The 27,682-nt window shown below is 45.7% G+C and overlaps 2 protein-coding genes across 4 annotated transcripts; both read left to right on the top strand.

The window, feature by feature from the left end:
* The first annotated feature begins 208 nt into the window (after positions 1-208).
* LOC140655466 (broad substrate specificity ATP-binding cassette transporter ABCG2-like) lies at positions 209-20,121 on the top strand. Of its 2 annotated transcripts, XM_072870050.1 has the most exons (17): positions 209-538; positions 2,493-2,540; positions 2,971-3,254; positions 3,834-3,893; positions 5,173-5,287; positions 7,670-7,822; positions 8,591-8,748; positions 9,838-9,989; positions 11,200-11,316; positions 12,170-12,435; positions 13,000-13,082; positions 13,460-13,549; positions 14,893-15,017; positions 15,385-15,539; positions 16,970-17,059; positions 18,284-18,396; positions 19,314-20,121. In XM_072870050.1, the coding sequence occupies exons 3-17, from the start codon at positions 2,971-2,973 to the stop codon at positions 19,459-19,461; spliced, it is 2,109 nt and encodes a 702-aa protein (XP_072726151.1). In that variant the 5' UTR covers positions 209-538; positions 2,493-2,540; the 3' UTR covers positions 19,462-20,121. The 2 variants fall into 2 exon arrangements, with proteins under 2 accessions (XP_072726151.1, XP_072726150.1); XM_072870049.1 differs by lacking the exon at positions 2,493-2,540.
* Positions 20,122-21,040: 919 nt separating this feature from the next.
* BLOC1S2 (biogenesis of lysosomal organelles complex 1 subunit 2) lies at positions 21,041-24,791 on the top strand. 2 transcript variants are annotated; one of them, XM_072870018.1, is made up of 5 exons: positions 21,041-21,163; positions 22,015-22,131; positions 22,993-23,112; positions 23,610-23,714; positions 24,258-24,791. In XM_072870018.1, the coding sequence occupies exons 1-5, from the start codon at positions 21,112-21,114 to the stop codon at positions 24,287-24,289; spliced, it is 426 nt and encodes a 141-aa protein (XP_072726119.1). In that variant the 5' UTR covers positions 21,041-21,111; the 3' UTR covers positions 24,290-24,791. The 2 variants fall into 2 exon arrangements, with proteins under 2 accessions (XP_072726119.1, XP_072726120.1); XM_072870019.1 differs by lacking the exon at positions 21,041-21,163 and adding an exon at positions 21,218-21,604.
* Positions 24,792-27,682: the final 2,891 nt, after the last annotated feature.

Raw genomic sequence — 27,682 nt, forward strand, 5'->3', positions numbered from 1 at the left:
GGTGCTGCCTCCCACCCCCCAGCTGTACCCCTCTGTGCCAGGGTCGTGCAGGGCAATTTACTGGGCATCTCACGTCCCATGCCCGTTCCCCCCTCCGGCGGCGTCCGACGAGAACGAAGTCGCTGTCCCCCTTCTCCTCCTCTCCCCGCCCCGGGAGGCGGGGTAACAGCGCAGGGCAGCCCTCGGCATCCCCGCGCGCGGGGGCTCCGCCGCGCCGCCGCCCCGCACCGAGCGCCCGGCCGGGGGAACCGGCTGCCCCAGCGCGGCCCAGGCAGCCGGCGGCGGCCCGGCTCAGCGGGGGCACCGCCCCGGGAGTCGCACAGCCGCGGGCCGGGCCGCGCTGCCCAGTGGAGCCGGGCTCCATCACCAGCGCCGCCGCCTTTGCCCCCGTCCCGGCGGGGTTTGCGTGACAGCCCCGGGCACTTCCCGCCGCCGGTTTATGTAACCCGCCGCCCGGGCCGGTTATAAAACGCCGCCAAGGCAGCGCCGCCGCCAAGACCCTCGCCGCCGCCGCCCGGAGCGCCGCGGCAGCCGGGAGGTAACGGCGCGGGGCGGGCCCGGGCCCGGGGCGGGGTGCGGCGGAGCCCTCCGGCGGGCAGCGCTCCTGGCGCGGCGCGGCCGGGGCGCGGGGCTGACCCGCGGGCGGGCGGGGTGCGGGGGGGGAAGCGGAGCGTGGTCGGCCGGGTCGGTTCGCGGCTCCGGCTTAGTAGCGGAACCGGCCCGAGGGGCGAGGGTGGGAGCCGGGGGGGGCACTGCTTGTGAGGTGCTGCTGCTGCCTGAGCCTACCTGTAGGCTCTGCTACGCTTTTCTCACCCTCCTGTCATCCTGGCACGTACCCGCAGCAGTGGTGTGGCTTGCCAGTGCTAACCGGTAGCTTTGCAAAAACGCGAATAAAAGGGTTCATAGTGTAATGAACCCTTTCTGGACAGAACCTGTCCAGAACAGATATGAGGTATACATGGGAATCAAATGTTCAAAAGTCTAACCAGGTCTTTGCCCCTGGTGTCACTGTCATCCTGACTTTTTTTTCCCCCTGAGCTGTTGTAAAACCTTTCAAGCATGTAAGCCTTCTCTGGCTGATGTAACCAGCATATCCTTTCTTGTTTCCCATAAGCAAGGCTTTCCCAGGGGTGACCAGCCTTAGAGTTCAGGATGTGTCCAAGCTAAACAACCCTTCCTTCTCCCCACCACTTTTATTTTACTTATACAGGAAAAAGCTACTGCAACTTCTTGCACTTTAAGTGATAGGAAGAGGCAGAGAGGAAAGGGCAACTCCTGTTTCTCTAAATCTGGCTCTTGTAGTTCCAGTTTCTTAAAAGGATGACCATCTCTCTCCCTGAGAAATCCACTGCTTCTGCAGTGGTGCATATTGTTGGTCCTACTGGTTATCACCCTCTCAGTCCTGGGAGGAAAGAAGTGCAGATGGTGGGAAAAGGGTGATTGGTGGGATACATCAACCTTCCCACAAAACTCAAGTAACCAGCAATGAATATCTTTGTGGACAGTTCTCTCTCCTTGCTCTCTTAGCCTGGTGACTGCCTCGGCTTTCCGTAACATCACAGTAAATTTTTAGCTTTCCAGCAAACACTGTCATGCCAGCAGCTAGAAGGGAAGTAAATGATTAGACTAACTTATGTTAGTCTAACCTGTCGTGTTCAGTTTCTGGAAGGGGCATGTAGTAATTCCTCTCTTCCTTGCTGTAGTTGCCTGGAAAGGGGACACGAAAGTTTACGGCTGCAAGGGCACCTGGCTAAAAGGCAGGGTACAAGTTATGCTCAGGCCTTGCACAGGCTGCAGAACTTGGGGACTGCAGAGTTTCCAAGTTCTTCACATGGAATGTCAAGGCAAGAACTTTAAACTTTTTCTTTTTTTTTTAAAGACTGAAGGGATCCAAACTTGGTCTCCATCAGTTACAGCAACAGAAAGGGAAGCAGCCCCTTGACAAAAGAGCTCTGTTGCTGTGACTAATAAGTGAATCCATATGAATGGTTATACCCGTATTGATGTATTTCCTACTATGTAGGCCCTGATGCATGGACAGGGAGAACAGTTCCTTCCCTTTGCTGTTCACATGTCCTCCCTTTCACGTGCTCCCATCCTGAGCTACAGGGCAGCTTATCTGCTTGAACCAGAGTGTTTTATAACTTTGTGATTACAAATAGATACCTTATTTAATTTTCCTTAATGTACCAGTTTGTACCATGTTTTTCCTTACGTTGGGATGTCCCAGATCTCTCCCTGCGGGAGGGGGAAACTCCTACTGTTCTTCAGGGTAAATGGTACCTGCAGACAAATCCAAATTAATCTTCCTATTTGTAGTTGTGAAGTACCTTGATACTGGTGTGACTGAAACATGATAAACAACATGTGTAATTGCTATTTTAATCATATTGGTATCTCTGAAACAAACTTATGCCAGCAAAAAAGGTGCATGTGACTGGCCTTCATTTTCATAAGCACAACTGTTTTTCCTCCTGTGGTTCTTCATACAGGTTCATCAACAGGTTTTCTCTGCTGGCTTTGTGGGGGTGTGAGGGGAGGTAAGCACGTTACACCTGGGAGGGGAGCTTGACTCTCTTTAGCTTAAGTGGTAGCAGCTTGCATTTGTAGTCCCCACTGTGTTGAGCAAGATGGTGACCATCAGTGATAGGCTTGGTTTTTACCTCATTAGATGTAAAAATGAGCTGTAAAATGAGATGTAAAAATGAGATGTAAAAATGAGCTAGCATCACTTCAAGAACATACATGTCTCATTCTTAAAGGCTATGTGTATTGTTCTAAATCTGTGGGTTTCTATGCCTTTGAGGACTACTGGATGTCTTCCAGTGTGGATGTCCATCCTTTTGGAAACTTGGCACGTGTAAGGATTGGTGTGGCGTGCGTGAACTTGCTTTTCCAAGACACTTTCTGGAGAAATCTTTGCTCGCATGCCTCCTTCCCTGCATGTTTTTGTGTTCTTTGTCTCAACAGATGGGAACTGCTCAAAACAACAGTGACCTCAAAAAACTCCATGCAGTGGAGTTTGACCTGTGTAACAAGGACATGATGGCAGACACATTTGATCACAGCATTATTTCTGTTGGAGAAGAGGAAGGAGCGGGCAATTTCCAACGTGCTCTTCCAACACGAGAGTCACTCCGATCCCCTCGGGGCTCTGTTGTGAGTTTCCATAACATCCAGTACTCTGTTAAGCAGTCCAGTGGATTCCTGTGTAAACGGAAAACTGTGGAAAAGAAGATCCTTCATAATGTTTAGTAAGTTCTTGCTTAAGTAAAATACCAGAGGGTAGGAATTAATCTGCTGCTGTGAATCGGTGACCTCAATGTCACCTGCCAGATCCAGCTGTGCTGGTAAAGAAATGCCTACCCTCCTGCCAGTCTGCAGTTCATGTGAGCACTTTCTAATTTGCCTTTAGGCAAAAGAGCCGGAATATAGCTGGAGCAGTTTCAGTTACTGATCTGAGCAAATTAGGACCAAACTTGTGTGAACTCTTCTGCCAGAAGATCTGAGGGTTCCCTTAACTATGGTTCAAGCTGCGGAGGGAGGAAATGAGCAGTAGAGAGCAGTTGCTTACTCTTTTCAAGACCCAGCTCAGCAGGGAAGACACTTAATTTCTGTCTTTTGTAGATTGCTTTTTATGTCCAGCTCTGGTTCTGTTCTGACTGGCAGTCTGGGAGAAGAAAGGAAAAATGCTTATTGATTTCAGATTTAAGGAGAAGTTTTTAATAATATCTAAGTTTTCCTTTCAACAGCATTTTGTTCACACCTTAACCTCTACTATGAGCTGCATGTGAACAGTCCTCCATTTGGAAATAACTCTTTCCTTCTTCCAGTGGCATTATGAAGCCAGGCTTGAATGCTATCCTGGGGCCAACAGGGAGCGGTAAATCTTCGTGAGTACTTTCTTCTGCTCCTTCAAATGGACAGTCAGCTGTGCAAAGAGGATTTGGGACTCTGAGGGTTGGGGAAGATGTGAGGGATCTCCAGGCTCAGACCTTTGTGTGCCTGTGAGAAATCTGGTGATGCAGTCCGACCTCGTGGCCCTCTGCTGTCGGCTTTGCTGGAGTTCTTGCCCTGCAGCGGTGTCACACTCCTCATCTGCTCCAATTGGTGGTCCATATTACTGCGGTCACCTTTGGTGGTGGCCTGAGTTAAGATACCAGGCTGAACTGGGGTGACTGGAGCTCAGGTGTAGGCTCTGTTCTAGACCTGTGGGTGGGGAGGAGGGCAAGCTCCTTTGGGGGAAGGAGGGATGTTGTCCCCTGTAAAGTTGCTGCAGGAAGACTTACTTGAAGATGCTAGGCCAAACCCCTCTCTGACAACTGACGGGAATATGGCGTAACGTCAGTCTGTAGGATGCTTTGGATCCTCACCCCAACTTGGCTGTGGCCTGGTGGTGAGATTGCACAAGTGCTTGAGTTCTTTGGATGCAAGCACAGAGAAATACCATGCAGACTATCTCCAGCCAGCGCTGATGCCGTTTTCTCTCCCGCATAACCATGGTAAGAGAGCTCTTTATCACTCTCTGCCTCTAAGAATATCAGAAACTGGCAAATATGGCCCTTGTTCACACAGGTGTGTCTTTGTGGTGACCCTTGATCTTCCCCTCTAAGGAGACTGCTGGCTAATCAGGATGTTTTTCATCAGGGTGGTGTTTACTTAGCTAGCAGGCAGGCTGGCCTCTGCATTGGCAGTAAGGAAGATCCAGTGACATGTTAAAACAAAATTACTTCATAGAATTAATCTTAACTCTAGTCTTGTTTATACTCATTTGGATTAATTTCCTTGAGATCAAAGTAGTTACTTCTGTGCTCCCCTGGCTGGAGAGCAGACTGCAGCTACTCGGCAGGGTGCTTTTGTCTGTGTGCATTTGAGGTTAGCTGTTAATACGGAGACTGAGTTTATGTCTGTAGGGGGTTCACTGCTGTGAATTGTGAGGGTCTGTATACTACCATACTGCTGTAGCACACCTTGTGCTGGAAAATCCTGCATCTACAGGCTTTCTGCACAAAGAGCTAAAGCCCCCAGAGTAGAGGAAGCCCCTTTCTGTGCCCTTTGGTTTGCAGCATGCCATGAGCAGGCTGTAACTGCAGTCCTGACTGGTGGTACTTATCCAGTCAAAGGCAAAAGCAGCTGTTATGGCAAACCCTAATGCCTCGTGTTTTTCTGAAGTCTCCTAGATGTGCTGGCTGCCAGAAAGGACCCAGCAGGCCTGTCTGGAGAAGTGCTCATAGATGGCATCCCACAACCTCCAAATTTCAAGTGCATCTCAGGATATGTTGTGCAGGTGAGTAACTGCCTTCAGTGGAGACCTGGGAGCCCTTGAGAGGGAAGACTGCATAAGATGGGCAAAGCATGACCTACTAGGTTAGGTAATTTTCAATGATCCCTACAGAGTCTAATTTGATAACTCAGATGTTACAGTATTTAGTATTTTTCTGGGATATGGAAGACAAGAGGATGAAACTGTTACTCCAGCCAAGTCAAGCATGTAGGTGTTTGTCTTCCCAAAGCCACATGGATGCCCAAACCACTGGGATACCGTGGCTTGTTCTTTGGGCTCTGCCCTGAAGTACTAGCAAGGGTTTAAAAAAATAAAAAGGTGAGGAAAAAACCCACAACACCCAAATTCTCTTGTTGTAAAACTCAGAAGCAGTTCTAGCTAGCAGAAGTACCTTCAAGCTATCAGACAATAATTCTAGGAAGTAAATAGATCCCTGCTGTTCTTCCTCTGATTCTGGCTGGCTGGGACAGAGCTTCATTCCACTCAGGGACAGGAAAAGCCAGCTGAATCTGTGGAAGTGGGTGGAGGCCTGGACCAATAATAGACCCTCAAAGCCCTGGGGGAGCTGAGGAGAAGGGGATTCTTGGCAGCCATATAAGCAGCCAAATCTGGAAACCATCCAGGCTTCTGACTGCAGGCAGATGTGAAATAGGCAGCTTTTCTGAAAGTTGCCAGCTGGGGGGCTCTGGGAGGATGCATGTGACGAGACTGATGCTGAGTCTTGATCCTACACGTCAAAGATCCCCAAATCCTCAGTGTTTCCTGAGTGGCCAGGAAGTTTCTTGCAAGTGGTCCCAGTTTGAGATATTTGTCTCTCAAATGTCCAAAGCAACCCAACTTAACCTTAAAATGATAGGCAACTAGGTGAGACATTAAATGGCCTCTCTCCCCTCCCACCCCTGTGCAGTACTCCCTAGATCAATAAAGATGGCCCAAAGACTACAAACAATACTTAAGGCCTAAATACATAAATACATACATAATTATAGCATCAGTTTTATGCAGATGAGCATATAGACATGCTAATTCATGTCTTATCCCTATAAAACTGCCGGTGGTCTCTCCACTCATGCCTTGCAAGTGAGGGTGTCATGCCACAGTTGGTTACATTTGGTATTAAGGTAGCTTAAATTCATAGTTTAGTTTCCAATGTGGTGACCCAACAGTTGTATTGGTGGATCTGAGGATGGGGAATGGGACACTAGGGTGAGAGACTGAGAGTGTGTGGGGAGGGAAGTGATGGTAGGAAATTCCTAAACTAGCTTTGGCAGCAAAGCCAGTTTACCGTAACACTACACCCTGAGTAATGTAACATACTTCTAGCACAGCAGCATGTTCAGTCTTCCTCTGTTAACTCCAGTGCCGTGGCTGGCTGGCACATCCTTTGTGCTGCTGATCAACTACATCTGATGTGGAAGGAGTGCCAAAGCAGGCAAGAATCTGCTGCCCTGCAGCTTAGGGGCTGTGTCTTCCAAAAGGGCACTAGATTTGAAAGGTGCCTGATTAACAGGCATGTTTCTCAGCAGCTGCCCAGTGTTGCAGCCCTTCTCCCATCATATGGTGAGATGCAGAATTGGCTCGAATATCAAAGCAGGGGTGATGGAGAGGCATGGAGCTCTGGATGCACCTGACATCAACTCTGTTTGGCTCATGGTTGTTACAGGTTGGTGTAGGCTGCCCAGATGTTTGTCAACTGGACAGATTTGATTCTTACTCAGAATGCACATGACTGTTGAAGCTTTCCTAAAGGGGTAGCCCTTAGAATAAGGTCTTGTGCCCAAGAGTTATAGATAGTTGAGACATGGGAAAAATCAGGAGCATCTTGGTGCAATACTCTTGTTTCTCTGAGGAGCTGCTGCCAGCAAGGAGCTGGGGAGAGCTCCTTGTTGGCAGCTGAACTCAGCAGGTGCTCTGGACCACAGCAAGATAGGGCTTGTAACTGGGAACAGAGCTGACTTGGGTGACTCCCTGAGTGTCTCTGCCTTGAAGACTGAGCACTAGCAATGTCCATCAGCTTCAGCTGGACTGGCAGAAGTTAGCTCTTTACAAAACCAGCTACCTGCTCTGCTTCCCTTTGGCTGGTAAGGAAAATGCACGTGTGGTACAAAATGGTACTGTCTGCACTTGAACTCCTGAGCCTGAAAGCAGGCTGAGGTGGTGCTTAGTGTAAGCTGGGAGCCTGCAGAGCTGCATTCTCCCCTTGACTGCTACTGAGTGACCTTGAATTTCATGTCATGTAAGTTTTGAAGCAGGGGTTGTCCCTCACTCCAGTTTCCACTATGGTCCACAAACAGCTTTTCCAGCAGCTGCCACTACAGGGACTCTGGTGCCCAGTCAGGTAGCTGAGAAGAAGGCTTTCCAACTGTCCATTTGTACTGCTTTCAGGATGATGTTGTCATGGGCACAATGACGGTGAGGGAGAACCTGCACTTCTCTGCTGCCCTGCGACTCCCCAGCTCCATCAGTGTTAAAGAGAAGGAAGAACGAGTCACCCAGATAATCAGCGAGCTGGGATTAAACAAAGTGGCTGATGCTAAGGTGAGCAGTGAGAATACCTTTCTCAGAAATCATACTACCTCTGGAAACTGAACTACTTGACTCTGCGCAGTATGGTGTACATAGTGCAGCTACACTAAGCTAAGCAGGAACCTGACTAAACCATACTGCACACAAGAAATCAGTCTCCAGCTCAGGAGGGAGCTTGGAAAGAGGTATGTTTATTTGCTACCAAAAGAGGAAGATTTTGGACCACATCCAGCATGTTGTATAAGTTCAGAGGAGAAAAGGTCACCTAGTCATAGTGCCTTGGAAAACTGCTCAGTCACTTCCTGGCTTTGTGGGACAAGACAGGGAAATTGTTTTTACAGTGCTGAAAACTGTGAGGGATGGAAAGCTGGGCTGTGATGGAGAAGTTCTGTGCAGAGCTTGTTCCTCCCAGCAGCATTTTTACTCTTACTTTACTTTTACTTTACTTACCTCACTCTTGAGCAGCAGGTGAGCTACCAACAAAAGGCATCCCTGAACACCAATGCCATCTCTGACTGCTGTGGCCTCATTCTGGCTCTTCCTTGTCAGTGTCATCCTTGTTCCCTGAAGTCATAAGGTGCCTGGTGCCTCTGAAAATCAGGCTCTGCTTACTGCTACATGGTCCCCCACACTGAGTCAGACCCATCATCTGCTTCTGGTCCTAGAGTTCACTAATGGGACTCTGAAAATGAAAAGTGCTGCTGGGTGTGGAGAGCCCTGAACTCCAGAGCATGCACTGACCAGGTCTTGTTGCAAATACTTGATTTCTTCTGCTTGTAGGTAGGAACCGAATTGATCCGGGGAGTGTCTGGAGGGGAACGGAAGAGAACCAACATTGGGATGGAGCTCATCACAGAGCCACCAGTCCTTTTTCTGGATGAGCCAACAACTGGTCTTGATGCCAGTACAGCCAATGCAGTCCTCATCCTTTTGAAGAAGTAAGAGTCAGTTCTTCAGGGCTCTGCTGCAATTTTGTTGTCAGCTCATTAGTAAAAAAAGGAATGCTGTTATGACTGAGCAGCTACAGTGCTTTTTTTAAAAAAAAAAAAAAGCTAGACAATTAGACTCAGAAGTGGTAGTAAATTCTGTATTTGGGTCTTGTCCAAAGCCTTTTGAAGTTGATGGGAACCTTTCTACAGCAAGCATTGGATTGGAGCCCAAAAAGCAGATGTAGCTTGGACAGCTTCCCTTTGCCACAGAGAGGGGTGAACTGGGAGGTCAGGCCTTGTAATCATAATTTCTTGGCCTTCCAGCTGAGTCTGTTACAAAGTCTCTTCCTCCACTCTGGCAACGGCCTTGAACTCAGATCAGACTTCACCTGCAGATTTACCCTCAGTGCCCCCTATGTTTTGGAGACGAACTGTCTTCTGGTACAAAGAGGACCAAACAAGGCTTATTTGATGAGAATGAGTTCCTAACCCTCCTCCTGGGTTTGTAGCATGTTGTCTGGTTTTGCTTGCGGGGACATTTTGCTCTGCTGTTTGTGGATAGAGGTCTTTGATCGGCGAGGACGCTTGTTGGGCATCAGTGCTAAAGCCTGTGAAAGAGTGTCTGACAAACCTGAAGGAAAACTAGTTCTGACTTTTCTAGAGAGTAAATCTTCAGCAGAATAGCCAAGAGAAATCTCAGCTGGCCAGACTTCCACAGCCTGCTATGTAAAGTCTGGTACTGCCACTGAGTGCAGTAGGACTGTTCCAGTTAGGTTGAAGCCTGGTATAGAAAACATGCAAGGAGGGTTTATACATAGCCGTGGCCTCAACCTTTGCTAGCTACAGACAACATCGTACTTTGTGTACCTGGACTACAGTGATGGTCTCTTGTAATGATGGGTGCTGTCTTGAAGGTCTTGCAGGCAGCATCTGACACAGTGACAGAGAAGGGGGAACTACAACTTTTCTAGGTTGAGACCCTGAGAAGTTGACAAGTATTTGTCTTGGATTTGGATACTTATTTTTTGCTGGGGTTAACATGACCTTTCTGAAATGCAAAGTGTGGTGTATTTGAGAGATGTTTTGTTTCTGTTTCAGGCTCTCAAGAAGAGGGCGAACCATCATATTTTCCATCCATCAGCCCCGCTATTCCATATTCAAGCTGTTTGACAGTCTGACATTACTAGCTTTGGGAAAGGTGCTGTACCATGGTCCTGCGAAGCAGGCCCTGGAGTACTTTAGTTCTATTGGTAAGTCTTCTGTGCCAAGAGCAAAGGCAACTGGCTAATGCGTTTAATCTGTGGGTAGATTCTTACCCTAGCACTGGATAGCAGTCCTGTGCTGTTTTATCACTAGGATACTAGAGGCTGTACAAATACAGTCTGAACAGTGTTACATTAGAACAGGAAAAAAACAAAATGATAAAAACAAAATTTTCCAGACAACACAGAGCATGGCTCCCTCCTGCCTTTGTTTTGCCTTGCATCAGGACAAAAACACAGAATCGCTTGGACGTTTAGAAGCACGATGCACAAGAGACAAGATGACGTTTGTAGTTCTCCCAGGCCTAGGTGGCAGACCCAGTGGGTTTTGAACCACAGCCTGCAGATTGGCAGCAATCTGTAGGGGCTGATCCAAGAATCTGCTCTAGTCTGAATGCAGGTGGGCAACCAAGAGGACAAAATCATGGTGTGTCTTAAGATGGGTTAATAATTGCACTGTCGGGTGGCTGCCCCCTCTCCAGGTAAGCAGGGTGAGGGTTTCTGACTATAATGGACAGAGAATGTGGAGTGAATTTCCAATCTAGTCTAGATGCAGCCACGGACACATTGGATTGTAAGCTTCCCCTGGCTTTAAGGGAGATGCTTTAACCAATCTCACTACTTCTACTCCTTCTCTTAGTATCCCACCTCACTTCCTTTCTCACAGGAATGCTATAGAATAAGCATCCTTGCCTTTTTTTTTTTTTCCCCCTTTCCTCCTCATCCCAAAGCTAGAACCATATTATAAGAAGCTGCTCTTGGACAGCCCTTCCTCTTCCTTGGGACCAAGGAAACACAAGCAAGAGTTGAGCTTCTAGAGCAAGCATCTGAGGCTATAGAGCAGACATCCAGCAACCTCTACTGAGGAACTGTGTCTTTTAGAGTGAGATGTGGTTGAACAGCACTGGGAAGGAGGCAAGAGTTGTCCATGCTGAGTTGTGTAGAAGCAAGTTATGGATTTCTCCTCACCTAAGATCAGGGAAGAATAAGCAACTTTGAAGCTCTGTATAGATACCTCACATTCACCATCTCCTAAATCCTGTCCATTCTACTGCTGTAAACTAATGCTCATGGAAAGCAGTGAAGTTTTCTTGTAACAGGGTTGTGGAAGAGTGATATAGTATTAGACCTGATCTTCCAAGCTGTGCTCTGTGCAATACAAACATGTTGCATGTATGTTTTTTGGGTTTTTTAAAAGGATATGAATGTGAACCCTTCAACAATCCAGCTGACTTCTTCCTTGATATCATAAATGGTGATTCAACGGCTGTGGCAGCAAGCAAGGAAGATCACAGACCTGTGGACCCAGGAAACGGTAAATTGTGCAGGAGAAATCCACTGTTGGCTGGTGTAGAAGGAAAGTTGTATGGGGGGATGGCAAGCTTTTATTCGCTGGGTTTCCTCCAGTGCCCAAAAGGGGCACTTCATTATCTTTTTATTTTTCCTACTAATAGATACACTTTGCTTTGGGCTTCTTTAAAGAGCTCAGAAAACTTTTAAAAGGGATTTTTTTCTTCTTTCAGTAATACAGGAGAGCAGTGATAAATATCAGTAATTTACAAAACCTATGTGGGAAAGACTGAAAAACTAGAATTGCTTAGTCTCAAGAGACAGCTGAGAGAAGACAGTTTTCAGTCACGTAAGAGGCTGCTGCAGAGAAGACAGGGTAGATAGGCTAAGGAGTAATGGATTTCCAGGGCAGTGAGAAAGATTGGAACTAGATTAGAGAACAAACTCTCTTAACAATATAGTGAGTAAAATGTTGGGAAATATTTGTTTGGGGATGCTGTAGCATATCCACGACTGAAGGATTATAAGGGAACAGTTTTCATAATGGTGCTTTTTGAGGATGGGGAAATGGATCAGAGCAAACATTGACTTCCCCAAAATTCAGTGAAACAAAGGTTTTCTGGTGCCTCATTCTAAGAATATGGCCATTTTTGTGCCACAAAGAACAGGCAGATTAGCTAGTTCGACTAAAACTGTAGGGAAACGCTCTCACTCAAGCTAGCTTCTTAAGCTCAGAGCTAAGGCTTGAACAATTTGAATTCTCTGGGCATTCCTGCTTTTTTTATTCAGCCTCCAAAGGGGCTGAGCATGTTGATGGGCCATGTCTGAAGGTAGGGTTCATGGGGAATCACAAGCCATATCTTGTCTTTCTCACTCAGAGGTGAGCAGTGAAAATGGAGTGGCAGAAGTTAACGTGGACAGCAGTGTGGTAGATGTGCTGCACCAGAAATATCTCAACTCCAGCCTGTATCAGAGCACAAAGGAAGCACTGGGGAAAGTGGAGCTGAGACGGGGAAGCAAGCAGAGTGTATCCAAGCAGGGGCATGAGATTACCTATGCAAATGGATTCTTCACCCAACTGTACTGGGTGTCCAAGCGTTCCCTGAAAAACCTCATCAGGAACCCACAGGCATCCATTGCACAAGTAGGTAACAATTGCTAAAAGTCTCAGACTCCCTCTGCTCTCAGTCCTGCAATCTGCAGTTTGTTTGTAGGACAGACTTTTGTTTTCAAAGGCAGCTAGGGAAACAGGAAAGTCCTGTGCCACTGCCATTTCAGTGGAGTGAGATGCACAGCTACCTTTGTTGCCTTTGAAAAAAATCTCCATTTTAGTTTAGCACAAGGACTACTGCACTGAAGACTGGGGAGTGGGGCGAAAGGCTCCATTCTGTGGTTCACATGGGGAACTTCTAGGGTGACGTTAATTGTGTGCCTCACTTGAAATTTTAAGCTGGGTTATTATTTGAGCGTGCTTCTACCAACCTTTCCCAGCCAAAGAAGATCAGAGAAAGGAGAAAAGTGAAGAGGATAAACTCGGAAAATTTGCCATAAGGGTTTTAATTGTGTGTGTCATAGGTATACATTGACTTACAACAGCAAAGTTTTAGGCAGGTCTGAATCTTAAACCCTGCGTGTGCCTTAATAATAAGTTTGTCCCTGTTTACTTATCTGAAGGACTCCCTTCTCCCTTTCTTCTTTCCACTTTTAGATTGCAGTGACCATAATTCTAGCCTTGGTTGTGGGTGCTATCTTTTTTGGTGTAAAATTGGATCAAAGTGGCATCCAGAATAGGTAAGTTGGAAAGCCACAGCTTTGCTCATTTTTCTGTCTGTAGCAGACAGGTTTCAGCCACAGGGAAGGCCTTGGGATCCACTTGGACCACAAAGGAGGGTTCACAAGCCTCAATGCACTGCAGCATGGTATTGCTGGAGGTCCTAAAGGGACCCCAGTTCTGTCAGGCTTGCACATATGTACAAAGGAGATGTGAAAGGGAAGATAAAGGAATAAACCTGGTTTTACAGCTCAGATCTACAGTAGCACAATTAAATATCTCCATTCTGTGGACAGAGACAGAAAAGCACTGACTTGATGGTATGATGATGTCTGAGGCTGCCAGTGTTGATCTAGGCTGTTTCCTCACTTTTTGACTGTTCTGTTTTGCCTTCTAGGGCTGGATCCTTGTTTTTTGTCACCACAAACCAGTGTTTTTCCAGCGTCTCTGCAATTGAGCTGTTCATCAGAGACAAGAAACTATTTGTGTAAGTAGTGAGGCACTTAGACTGTCTCATACCGTGGAGTGAGACGGGGGGAGTATCTTACAGGCTGAACAAAGTGATTTCCACCAAAGACTTGATTGCTCCCTTGCAACATCAGATTGTAATAGTAATGCTAAATTGGTCTGTAGAGCAGAGAGCTGAAATGCTAAGAGGTGGGGGAAGGAGGGGAGAAATACAATGCTTTTACTTGCTTGCTGTGTCACAGTTTATTAAGACATGCTTTTCCTACCCACTTTTGGTAACAGCTCTTTTTGAAGTCTGCATGTGAATTCTGCAGGCTGTGAACCCTGCCTGCCCTCTTGCTGACAGGGTTGAAATGCTGTCTTGCAATGATCCTAAAGTGGTAAGACTGTGCAAAGACAAAGGGAGAGTTCTTGGAAAAGCTTCACAAGGGATGCTCAGATGAAGAGGGCTGCTGTCTGGCTTACAAGAGCTCCCTAATAATCAAGCGCATCTCTGTCTATGTATATATGTATATGTGTTTGTATGTGTGTATATGTATGTAAATGCATGTGTATATTATATACACACATGTACATATACATATATGTTGAAAATGTAGTTTGGAATAGCCTCCAGCTCATGGGATGAAAGGGCAAGAGACAGATCCTAGGCAGTAAAGAATAAATTGGAGATTTGTGCCTGGAATGCATATGTCCACCCACAGGTTGCTCAGAGCAGCTTAATATTGCCCCTAACAGCTGCTCAGGAGTGAATCGCCCCCACACTGACATTTCTTGCCAGTCTGCCCTGCTTACCAGCTTAGCTTACCAGCAGTGTCAATGGGGATTTTAGCACCTCACCAATTAAAGCATCTTTTCATGAGCTCCATTAAGCAGCAAAACAATCATAATGAAATTTAATTGCCCTGTGAACTGGAGGTGACTTGATGTCCTAAAGGTGTTTTCCCATTGTTGGGTATCATTCCTTCTCCCCTGGAAGCAGCTGTATGAGTTAGCTGTGGATGAAATGTTCCTCCAGTTAATAGCAGTCTAATACTTCCCCATGCTCTTGTGTTAAGGATCATTCTCTTTGAAAAGACATTTAGGAGCTTTTTTCCAATACGTTACTTAGCAGTCACATAGCCTTTCATTCACTTTCCTCGGAGGGCTCTCAGTATGACTGCAGGGCCTGTGAGATAGATCAGCTCTTACTTTACAGAGTGGGAAGTGATAGCACAGACAAAATAAGCAACTTGTATATAGAGAAGGAGTCAGTGGTAGAGAGAACAGAAACCAAATCAGGATAAACCAGACACACATGTTGAGCCTGCTTCCTAGATAACCTCTAAACCTGTACAACTCCCCTCCTTCCTGTCCTCGCAGCCATCAGTACACCAGTGGATATTACCGTGTGTCTGCCTACTTCCTGGCCTTGATGATAGGAGATCTGCTGCCCATGAGAACTGCTCCAGCCATCATATTCTCATGCATCAGTTACTGGATGATTGGTAAAGAATTGATGCTTTCATTGAACCTGTCATCTTCCAACACATTTGATTTCTGACTTAGCCAGAGTTTAATTCCTGTATCTATAACATGAAACTAGTTGAACCTTCAACTGATTTAAGTGCTTGGCATCATAACTTTGGAGGACTCTGGGGCAGGGGCAGAGACACCAGCAATCTAAGACAGGAACCTGCTTGACCACATCTTTCGGTAATGCTCTTAGGGCCTTTGGAGCATGTATAGTTCCTGCCAACTCCAAACTTGGTCTTTCTTCCTGCTTTCCCTGTCTCGTATAGGAGTCCAAGGGTACCTCTCTAGAATTTGTAATGTGGTTGTTTACTGGACTCTTTCCGTTCTGTTTTTTGACAGGATACCAAGCTGTTGCAGGCCGGTTCTTCTTCTTCATGCTGACCCTGGTACTGGTGTCCTACACTGCCACGGCCATGTCTCTGGCTATCAGTGCTGGGATGGATGTGGTGGCTGTGGCCAATCTGCTCATCACTATTTGTTTTGTCCTGATGCTTGTAAGTATATAAGGGTGTGTGTGCTCCTTTGCTGGAGGTGAGGAAGCAGCTGAGACAGGCTGAGAGGACTGGGTTGAGCTAGCCCTAAGCAGGCTGAGAATCCACAGTCCAATAGAAGGTCAGCCCCATGCCTGTGATTTTATTGTCACTAGTCAAAGATGTACTTCTGCCAACTTGTAATCTAAGGGTCAAATCATTGCTCAGGTGCAATTCAGTAGGTATGATGCCACCAGAGCTTTGCATACAGTGTGCCCCAAAAAAGTGTTTGTTTTTTTTTTTTTTACATTGACCTTACAAAAATTGATTTTAAAAATCTGGCAGTTCCGGTATTAGAAATCTAAGTGATCAACTAGATCATTTAAAAGGAAAAAATATTGAAATAAACTTTAGATCGATTGATTTTATTGCATTAATTTTTGTTGCCCAGTGGGATTAGCAGGAGCATACCCTCTCTTTATTAAATTCAGTATTGCCCTTGGGTTCCAGAAATTACTTCAATACTCTTCTTCAAGGACTTCTAAGGAAGACAGCAAGTGAGAGAGAAAGGAATTTTGACTACTCATCGATAAGGGATGTGAATTATTTTTCAGAGAGATAATGTTAATGATGAAACTTCTTGCCTGTGAGACCTATCAAGTTACCTTAGAGTAGAAAGTACCTTCTGTCAGGTGATTCCTGGTAGCTGTCTGCATACATATTCTGAGCCCACAGTGCATCCCTTATTCTTCGATATTTAACTTAGGCTGCTTTTGCAATAAGCTAGGTGATAGTGTATTGCTTCAAGTGCTTGCTGTGGGTGAGAAGTGTGCATGCGTAGTGAAGGGCAGCTGATGTACATTAAGTCACAGTATATAAGGAATGGCACATGCACATCCTGAAAGACAGCAGGGTAAGCACAGGGTAAGCACTTGTGATGAAGCACAGCCTGAAGCATCATGTTTAGCTATGAAGTGCCAAGAAGAGCAAACCTTGTTCCACGCAGGAGAGAGCACAGATAAAAGATGTAGGTCAGAGCAGAAAGCTGAAACAGTAACAGCCCTTAAGGCTCCCTGTGGTTTCCTTCTTGTTTCTCCACTTCCTCATCTCCTAGTCATCCTTCTTTAGCCTCTGGCTATCTCTACCATAGGGACACAGTCCTCTAGAGTAAGAAGTTGTCGGCATGCATGCTTTCGCTCACATGTGGATGTAGAAAACCTTTCTGACCTCTTTGCAAGCAGTTCAACTAGAGTACTTGAGTGTGCTCTTGGGCCAGCTGGCTGGGACTGCTGCAAGGTTTGAACCTCATGCCTGTTAGGCACAGGCACAACAGCAGTAGGAGGTCTGTCTATCCCAGTGCACCTCTGCTGGGCAACTCCAGTATCCGTGCAGGAATGGCATTGTTTGCAGTAAATAGAGTTTGTGACTCATTAGTCTCTTCTGTTCTATTTCAGATCTTTTCAGGCCTCTTAGTAAACCTCCCTTCTGTAATGGCCTGGCTGAACTGGCTCAAGTACTTCAGCATCCCCCGATACGGCCTCACTGTGAGTAGAAAGTAGCATTGGTGTCTGTGAGTAGTGTAGCCACACTGCTGCTTCCTGGAGAGGTTTTGAGTATAAATGAAGTTCTCTTAAAAGTCAAATTTGGTTTCTTTCCTTGCATAAACACGGTAAAAGAACAAACCAGCCAACCCCAAAAAGGAAGCAAAAGTTAATCTCTGTGTGAGAGGTGGAAGTCTCAGAGACCAAACAAATCCTTTGTGCCACAAAATTAGTGCTGCTTGGACAGCAGCAGAGTGAGCTGTCCAGTGAGGCACTAATTCCTAGCCTGAATAGGTTTAGAATAAAGTCAAATATTGTATGGCCTCTCCAGAGACTGTTTGGGTGCCCAGTCTGAGGTTAATGACTATCCAACTGGTTAAAGGATTTACCATAATGCCCGAGTGTCTCAGTCTTCAGTGTGTCTTCCTCTGAAGTGAAATATGACTTACTGCCATTTCTGAATAATAAGGAGCTGGGGTACCAGAAAGCTAAGGGTGCAGCTGCTTGAAACACAGTAACTAGGCATAGCAGGTCATGCACTGGTCACAGGTGGGAATTGTGCTTCCAGCTCCTGTCTTCATCCTGGCCAAGGCTATTTGGGAAGAATAGTTTGCTACCTTTGAGTAAAAATGAGTGAAATGAATGCCGGAGCTGGTGCAGGGTGGTGTGGGCAGGACCATGTTGACTGGCAGTGGAAGAGAAAGGTAGGATCAGGGAGTGGGAGAGATGTGTGACACCTCCCCTGTTTGGGTATCACTGAGGTATTTTATCAGTGTTGCTGAATGTGGAATTGTCCCCTGAGATTGCAGTTAGCCCAGGATGCCAGTGCAGGGGAACCCTTCACCTCTTGCCTTGGCTGACTGTGCCATCTGCTTCAGTGTGCTGGTGCTGGGGTGTCTGCATGCAGCCACACGGTTTTCTGGGTCAGCAGATTGACCCAGATGAAAGTGGATGAACAGAACTTCTAGCTGGCAAGACAGAAACCCTCTGCTAAATCACTGAAATATAACTTTGAAGGCAAAGACTCAGACACCAAACCATCCTGCATGTACAACTTGTAACAGTTCCTCAGAAAGGCAGTGATTAAGAGCTTCAAAATAAAAAGGAACATAAACATACGATTCCAAGAATAGTGATATGTGTCTAATCAAGTTCCTTGAGGTGTTTCAGTTTTAGCACCCCAAATCACTAACTCTGTAAAAATCTGATGTCTGCCTCTTTCCCTAGGCTCTTCAAGTGAATGAGTTCAGAGATCTCTACTTCTGTGGTGAGAAGAATCCAAATGTTACAGCGTCTGTGGGAGATACAGGCAGTTGCCCCCCCAATATTTCAGGAGAAATGTAAGTCTCTAACTCATGGTGGTTCTTGGGCCTGAATTGTGATGGCCTGCTTAAAGAGAAGTCTGACTGTTTCAAATTTTTATATTATTCACAGAATAACCACTCACAGGCCAGTCTCAATAATATGTCCCAAAATAATATATTTTAGGATTATATAGTAAAACTTCACAATTACCCAAGAGTGAAGTAAGGATGAAACCTTACTCCTAAAAATAGGCACATGAGCTAAATGAAATTTTGTTTTGGATAACCTAGCCCTGGCTTATCAGTTTTCTTAAACAAACCCAGGGTCACTTAGCAATGGAAATGCAATGTATGGACAGCTATAAAGTTGTTGAGAAGCAGTAGACCTGAGATCAGAAACATGCCTGCCCCTCAGAGCTTGTTTGTAAATATTAACCTCCCTGCAGATACAGCAGAGAGACAAGGTATCTTTCTCCCAGCGCTACTGCCCCATTTGAAATACTCTTGACTATTGATACCTTAAGTTGCAGGAATGCAAGTATTCCATGACACATGCTAGAGGGCTGGCAAACTGAGGGTACTGCAGGGAACTGTGCTAGAGCACTGTTTCCACAGCTTTTGGACCCCAGACCCCTGCTACAGACCTCCAATGATTGCTGTGTGAAACTAATGCTTTTGTACTTATCATGGTTTAATGTGGTTCTGAGGTTTACTCATAAATTGCCAGCTATCTATAAACAACAATTAGGATACTACTGAAAAATGATGAGAACCAGAGATCTAGATTTGTCCCTTAAGCTTTTTTTAGTGATAGGTTATGAAGTTACTCTATTTCTGTCACCTGTTTTGCAGAGTTAAGGGTAGAAGAATCTTTGTGGAATGGGAATAAAAGTAACTACCTGAAGACTTGCACCACATAGTAATACCAACTTCTGCCTCATGCTTTTCTGCAGGTGTTCGGGTGAAGCATACCTGTGCAGCCAAGGAATTGCATCTACAAACTGGGCAATGTGGGAAAACATAGTGGCTCTTTTCTGCATGACTGTTATCTTCCTTATCATTGCCTATGCAAAACTCCGGTTTATGAGAAAGTTCACATAGACTCCTACATTGCCTTGCTCTGCAGCTTCTCCAGTCTTAAAACTGTAAAGCTTGTTAGGGCCTACTGGAGATTGCCAAAAGATTTCAACTGACTGTACTGGACTTCAGATGGGAACCCTGTCCCCTTGTTTCTGGAGCATGATCTCCACATGATTGTATGATTTTGGTTTTTAAGAAGAAATGCATTAATGTACATTGCAGAAGTGATTTTTTTGTAAGAGAATATAATTCTCATAATTCCTTAGGGTTCATATCGAACTATATATTGTAAAGCATTACTCTCCTGTGGCCAACTTATACAGGAAATGTTCAAAGGGAAACATTTTCCTTTGAACTCATGAGCTTCTCCATCACAAATGGTATAAGGTGATGATGGCATTTATGCATTGATGTGTTGCCCCTTGTTAGCACCGATCACATCTGAGGAGAGCCAGAGACCATTCCCAGCGTGTTGGAGATGCATTTGAGTTTGAAATCAGTACAGGAATCAGTGCTCCTTGCCAAGCAAGAACAGCTGTACTTGTATTGGCTTCCAAATGGAAGCTACTTGCAGAAACAACTTTTGCTTGAATAAAAACTAAACAGCAGTGGTGTGAGAAATCTCATCTAAGAAGAGTGAGAAATATATACTGTTGTACTGTAAAAAAACCACAAAAACCCCCAAACCAACGCCCCCTCCCTGCCCAAACCACCAACGGCAAAAAATATTTACTAGTTAAGAGGAGGGGAGGAAATTCCCTTTTTTTAAAAAAAATAAAAATTTGTATACTTAGCAATTATCTTTTTAACAGACTTAATCTATATATAGTGCTACTTATACTGCAGACTGAAAAAACCCATGCAGACACTGCTGTGGCAACTAAAGCAACGCTTACCACAGTCACAACAGGACAGACTGGAGCATACAGTTATCTCCTCACCACATCACTAGCAAAAGCAGACCTGCTTTTAAGCTGCATTAAGACCCTCAGATGCAAGTGGGCCAGCTAGGCCAAAGAAACACAGCCTCAAACACAAGGCTAGAGAGTTTGCTTGCGAGGGCTGGGCTAGCAGCAGCTCTTGAAACTGGCCTGCAGTGTGAAAGTGCTGCTGGTGCTCTTGCAATAAATGGTTCAGTCGTGGTGTCAGAAAGGGGGAAACTAAACAAACTGAGAGCGCAGCCACGTCAAGCACAAACCATGCTCTTTCTGTGCTGCTTCACTGCCTTTTACAGCTGGTAAAAAGTAAACTCGTGCCACGTTTTACATCTCGGTATTTGTCTCTCTCCCCGTGCCGTAATGAAAGCTGTTCTTGCTTGTTCCCGCAACTGAGGCCGTCAGACACCTGCTGTAGGCGGTAGCGGAGGCCTGCCCTCACGACGCGGCCAGAAGCGGTTCTACGCGCGGAGCAGCTGCCAGGCCCCGGCTGCTGCGTGGACCGGCGGGGAGCGGGCCGGGGCCGGGGCCGGGGCCGGGGCCGGCGCGGCGGCGGCGGCGGCCCCGCCGGCCAGGGCCCAGCGCTGCTGAGGCCCGCGGCCCGCCCCGGCCCTGCCGCCGCAGCCTCCCCCGGCCCGCCCGCAGTCGCGCATGCGCCGCAGCGGCGAGGGGCGGGGCCGCGGCCTTGCGCGGGGTCGACGGCGGAAGCGGGCGCCGCGGGAGGGGGCCTGTCGCCATGGCGACCGCGGCGGAGGGGCTGCCCGAGGCCGGCGCGCAGCCCGCCAAGCGTAAGGGGCCGGGGCCGGGGGGCCGTCTCCGGGTTCGCCCCTTGGCTGCGTGGCGGTGGCCGGGCCCTGCCAGCCCGCGGCCTGCTCCCGGCGCGGCGCAGGGAGGAGTGCCCGGTGGGGCAGCAGTCGCCCCGCGGCGGGAAGGGCTCCGGTGGTGGGGTGGGCCCGCGGCTTCGCGTATGTCGGCCAGGCGGCTGCTCCCCTGGAGCCCGGCGGCTGCTCCCCTGGAGCCCGGCGGCTGCATCCCGCCTGGGGCTTACCCCCGTGTGCCTGTCACCCCCCCGCCCCGCTGCTTCGGCTTTGTGTTCAAGGCGGCAAAAGCTGCCGACAAAGGAAAGAGCAGCCTTTCGGGTTGAGGAAGAGGTGCTGAACTGCTGCGAAGAGCAGGTTGTGGTAGAAATGGGTTTGGAGAAGAAAAGCGGTGATTATCGCTTTCCACAGGTGGGAATCTGTTGTAGCCCCTCGTGAAACGGACTCGGGGGGGTTGTTCTTGTATTCTGAATTGGTGACTAGAAATAAACATCAGTAGCATTGTGCACAAAGTCACTCAAAAGTTCTCCCCAAATTCCTTTCCTGTCGTCTAAGCGCAGGAGGGGGCTGATACTTGCAAGTGTGGTTGGGCCAGGTGCCTGTCCCTTCAATGCTCCCTGAAGTATTATTTTGAAATAATCTTGATGCTACTTCAAGGAAACAGCCTAGGTTTGTTACCCCTTAGCGTAAAGTAGACAACTTATATGGAAAGCAGGTATAGTCAATTTGAAGGGAAAAAAAATGTGACCATTTAATCTTTCTGGTGTGTTTCTGTACCTGCTAACTTTCCCCTGACTCTGTAATGTCTGTACCCTGATTAGAGGATCCTGCTGTTGAAACAGCGGAGGAAGCTAAGGAACCAGCAGAGGCAGACATCAATGAACTCTGTAAAGACATGTTCAACAAAATGGCCACTTATTTAACAGGTGAACTGACAGGTAAGGCACTGCAATACTGACCTGCAAGTAAGTTTTTGTTCCTTTTCATTTTCTTTTAAAGAAGTCTGTTGTGTAGTTTGTCTAAACTATACCTATTTAGATCATATCTAGCAAGACTGGCAGTTCAAGTCTGGCATGTTGCTAGACTACTAACAACACTGAGATTAGTCATATTAATAAAGTCCCAGAATAGCACATTTTTCCAAAGAATTCAGTATGATATCAGCAACTTAAAAAAATTATTTTTAGTCTTGCAGAAGCTTGTACATGGAAGAACAAACAAACAAAAGGGGTCTAGGTTAAGAAGGACTAGAAGAGAAGCACAACTGAGAGTGGAACATGTGCAGCTATTTTTTTCTGAGTGACAGCAAGGATCATACATGTTTTCCAACGTTCGTGCTGTAGAACAAACTGCTGTGCAACATTAACTGGAGCGAAGTAAACTGCTCAACAAGTTAGTGGATTCCATAGGCTCTAATTTTGAAAGCACTTCACAGCACTACTAATTTGCATGGACTTGAAAGGTAGATGGTACAGATTACCAGTCTGGATATGTGCTATCAGTTTTGTAAACATAAGTGTTTAACTGACAGAATAAGAGTAGAAATGTGAGCAGTTAGTCAATTTCTCTCTCAAAAAACCCCTGCAAGTGAATAAGTATTAATCAGTCCAGTTGATTTTTACAATTCACGAAATGCCATCTCTCTTTTTGTAGAACATTTTGCTAATACTTGCATTACCATCTAAACTATTCTTTCTTACATTTGGCTATTGGTTTGAAATCTCTTGTCCTCTTGAAGAGTCTGCACCCAATTCAAACCGCCTCAGCTTTTAATTAAAATAAACTCTATTCTTTTTAAGCCACCAGTGAAGACTACAAACTCTTGGAAAACATGAATAAGCTGACTAGCTTGAAGTACCTAGAAATGAAAGATATTGCTATAAACATCAGCAGAAATCTGAAGGATTTAAATCAAAAATGTAAGTAAACCAAATAAGGTAGGGGTATAATGAATGGTACGCTTGTTTAGGATATGAAGTATCTAAGATTCAGGTAGTTCACACTCCGTTAGGTGCCAAAGGAGGGAAAACTCACTGAAATAGACATGCTGCTATACAATGCCAATCTTGTATATTTCTTTACAGCTATAGACTATGTAGATTAGCATAAGAGAAAACATATCTGAGTTGATGTCCTGTTTTACCCCAGATTTTGGATCTGATAGGAAATAACACTTCTTTTGATTCACGTTGTGTTGTTACTTGTGTTGAGTCTAGCCAGTACTCTTACACATTTCATACTTTCCTGGAACATGGCTATCAGTATCACCACTTGATTTTGGGGCAGGGGAAGGAAGGAGCTTTTAAATTGTTCTCTCTGAAGAGTGTCGTGAGAAATTCTTGTGTTTGAAGTGTGAACTTTTTCTTGCAAGTGAATTACTGAGAACTGACAGATACAATTTTTCTGCTTTTTTAAGATGCTGCTCTTCAGCCATATCTGGAACAAATCAACCTAATTGAGGAACAGGTTGCAGCTCTGGAGCAGGCAGCTTATAAATTGGATGCATATTCCAAAAAACTTGGTAACTATTGTCCTGTACTGTTACTACCTAGCAGCATAGTCCCTTGCCAAGGGGACTTAAAAATACAAAGTAAACTCCTCCTCTGTTTAACAAGTCTGAGCTGCAGAGTTGCCTATGCTGCTTTTGAGCAACGAACATTGTATGTGAAGTGGCAAGCGTTGGGAAAAGATTAATATATCAAGTTATTTGGAGGTGGACTAGTACAGGTATTGAACTACAGCTTATTAGTAAGGCTTGATTTCTCTTTTACAATATGCGCTGACCCAAATTTTAAAGACAGATGTTTAATCCTGCAAACAGAGGGATTCATAAAGTTCCACCAGGCACCCAAGTCCCTTTGGCTTAAATTAATATTAGTTGTCTGACTTAAGAACCTGGTTCTTAAAAATTTTATTGTACAGTTATATTTGCCTAAATGCTTTAGCAAAAAGTGACCCTGAGTGATATTGTAAATTAACTTGAATTTTAAGATGTATAGCAGCTTACAGGATTCAAAGCTTTTACCTATCCAGTCCTAAAATATTGTTATTTTTCTTTCTGCAGAAGCCAAGTACAAAAAACTGGAGAAACGATGAAATTACAACAGTCTTTAAGTTGGAGTTGGGCTATAAGTTGCACAACAGGAATTCTGTATGTTGACAAGGATTTGGTTACAGCTAACCTCAAGACTGGTAACTTTTTCTATCTACTGAATACATTAGGATGTATTCAGGCTTAAGGTGGAATAATATTTTCCTCTTCTCAAGAGGTTTTGTTGCCTCAGTTGTTCTGCAGTGAAAAGTAGAAGCCTGTCCCTAACCCGTATGTTGATATTTGCTATCTGTGTGTTAGTCCTATGTCCCACATGAAATACTCCATCTAGGAAAAGCCCTCCATAACCTATAAAGATATTTTCCCTTAGTAGCAGCAGGACCTAAACTTCATTTTTTCCTTCATTGAGCTCTGCGTTGAGAAGATAACCTGGACCTTTGGACTTATGAGCATGGTATTGAAAACACTTCATTTTGGTGTCCACCTTTATCTGTTTGACATAGAGAGACTAATTATTATAAATTTACAATAAAACAACTTGCTGCATTTGTCTCTCTGGAATCTCTAATTCCTGTTGGAAAGATTATGTAAGTTGTGTTTTTATTTTTTCAAAGGGTCTGTTAATAAAGACAAACTCCTAGCTACTGGACATCATAGGAGAGAACGTGTCAAGTATTCCTGCAATTATGTTCTTTGACTGTCTGGACCTCAGGTGAAATTGCAAGAAGTATTGCTTTATCACGTACTCAGTTAGCTTAGCAGATCCTTTCTCTACTTTACCAATGAATTTCAATCCTAGTAGTTTTTGAAGAGGCGTGCCCAGCACAAAAAGCTTCTCTACCAGATTAAGTGTTCCAAATTGCTAATTTAGCAGAGCCCTTCTTACTGAAAGGTACTTCTACTCCAAGGTTTTTTTCTGTACCTATTGACCCTGACTAGTTCAAGCTGGCTTTTGAGTGAGTTGCAGTCGAGGACAGTACAAGCGCTAATGTAGGAAAGAAGTAGTTCAAACTTCCTACAGGCTGTTTAGAAGAATGTCTAGTCAGGTGCCAATGTGGTAAAGATCATAATGCTGTCAGTCAGTGTACAGCCACTGTAAATAGTCAAGATGGACACTTTTCCCTAGTGCTATTTAAAAGCAGTGAAGCAGATGACCTTTGAGAGCCTTCACCATCACTTTAAAAATCCTGGGTTTAAAATAGAAAATACTATTCTATACAGCCTTGATGTAGGATTTGAGAAAGGGTTGAGTTCACTTTGAAGAAAGCCCTTTTTGGAGTGAGCATCTGTAAAGAGCAGGGTTTAAGTCTCCCAGAGGTATCCAGCCATTTACATCTGTATTGCTTTTATTCAGTTAGCTCACTGATGACTTTTCTACCTGTGAAAGCAAATCAGACATTTTAGTGTTGTTATCAAAGCAACATCCTCCAACCCAACAGGAAGAGGTACTGACAGATGAGTTATCGTTTCTGTGTTGGAGGAAATTATACCATGTAGAACAGCAGCCTGTTTTAAAATCTGACATTGTCATCTTCTCAAGATTCATCCTCTGCTGGACAAGAGGCTCTAGCCAGCTAGATCTAAAGTCCTTGTGCCTAGAGACTGGCATTTGAATGACAGCCTGAACAGTAGCCTGCTTTGGGATCTCTGATGCTGGGAAGTGGTACCACAAGGTGGTAGACAATCTAAAAGTCCTGTTTCTCTGGTGTTCCATGTATCTGTAGATTATACAAGAGCTAGACGTGATTCAGCCAGACTCACTAGTGGTTTTGATAGTACCATCCTTTCTCTTTGCTATTGTGGAGGAGAATCACAGCTGTTTGGCTGCTGATGTAAAAGCTTGAGGGTGCTGCATGGAGCTCCTCTGTTCCCTGGAAGAATGAGGATTTCTTTACAGCATATAGCACTTGCATGTGGCTGGCAGCTTAGTCCCTGATGCCCTCTAAGTCCCCTCCCTGGCCCCTACCCATATCTAAGAACAGAAAAGTTAACTGATTCATATCAGGTTAGAAATGGTTCTGGATAGGTGGACATCATCTAGAGCTGACCAGCCACTGAAATGCTTACCAGGACAGATTGTTCTAGGAACAAGACCACTGATCTTCCAGCCTAGTGATCTCTTTGATTCCCAGCTCTTTCTGGGAAGATGGTGCTAGAGGCACAGAGCAGATGCTGGCACACAAAGGGATTGTTCTCCACTGCAGGGATGCAGCTGGCCCTGCAGTCTGGCTAGGTGAAGAGGGCAAGATGAAGGGGTGGCAGAGTTGTATCCCAAGGAATTGTAATGGAGAGCTGGCCATCTGGTGTCTAGAGAATTGTGATCATCTCCATGTGATAAGAATGATATCAAGCCCTAAGTGCCAGTGACTTGTCCTATCACATGGCAGCAAGCCAAATAAGTTCTGCTCATGGCAGATAACCTGCAACTCAAGTATTGAACATAGAACAGAACATGGCCCGGACACTCTCCATGCTCTAATGATAGCATGCTGCCAATGCAGTTGCAAGTCCACTCCCTTATTGGATGTGGACGATATGCTCAGACCGTCAATGGGAGAGAGACTCCACAGATCTAAGCTGAGTATGGAACTGGATGTATGATAGCCCTGCTCTGTCTTAAGATGAGTCCCAGTCACCTTCCCTTTTCCTTAACACATACCGTCCACATTCCAGTTGGGATGCCAAAACTCATAGTTCCATAGTAAGAAGGATTCACTGTCTCTGAGATCATGACAGCAGCCTTGCTGTGTAAATTCCTGAAGTGGCCAAGAAGAACAGCACAGCTCTCCACTCTGTTTTGTGTTTACATCCTCCAGCAATTCTGACTGCCTTGGACTTAGTAGGGCACCTTTTCATCTTGAGACCATGGGGAGGCACACAATAGTGAATATGTTTCAGGGCCACTAGTCTGTCCTAATAGAAAAGCGGAGACAGTTATGTGCCTCACCCTTCTTAAGCATGGTTTAATGTACCAAGCTCATCCTGCAGCAGCAAGACTTTCCTTCCATAATGTGTGCCTGGAGCATGCTGTGTTGCCAAAGGCAGCTATGGACATGACAGCAGCCCAGTAGGAAGTTTTCCTGACATGGGAGCTAGATATAAGGATTGTCGGAGTGTTTGGGCAGAAAAGGTTGCGCTCACAGATAGGCTAGTGCTAGCTAAGCAAGAACACATTCTCAGGGGCACAAGGGCTAGAGTTTGTCCTCTGCTCAGCAGAGAACTGGAAATTTGTGATTAAACAGATTGTGACTGTACAAAACACCACTCTGGAATACACGCATACTGGCTGTAAGCCCCAATCACTTATCAGGTCTCCAAAGACATGTCTGAAAGCAGAGGATGCTGTCAGTGGCATGACTAAAATTGGAATGGTACCCTCTAAGACAGCATCCATGCAGCTGTTGTTAACAAGTATTGCTCCTCACCCCCCAGAGGCC

The sequence above is a fragment of the Ciconia boyciana genome, chromosome 8 (assembly GCF_034638445.1).
Source record: "Ciconia boyciana chromosome 8, ASM3463844v1, whole genome shotgun sequence".
In the NCBI taxonomy this organism is placed as follows: Eukaryota; Metazoa; Chordata; class Aves; order Ciconiiformes; family Ciconiidae; genus Ciconia; species Ciconia boyciana.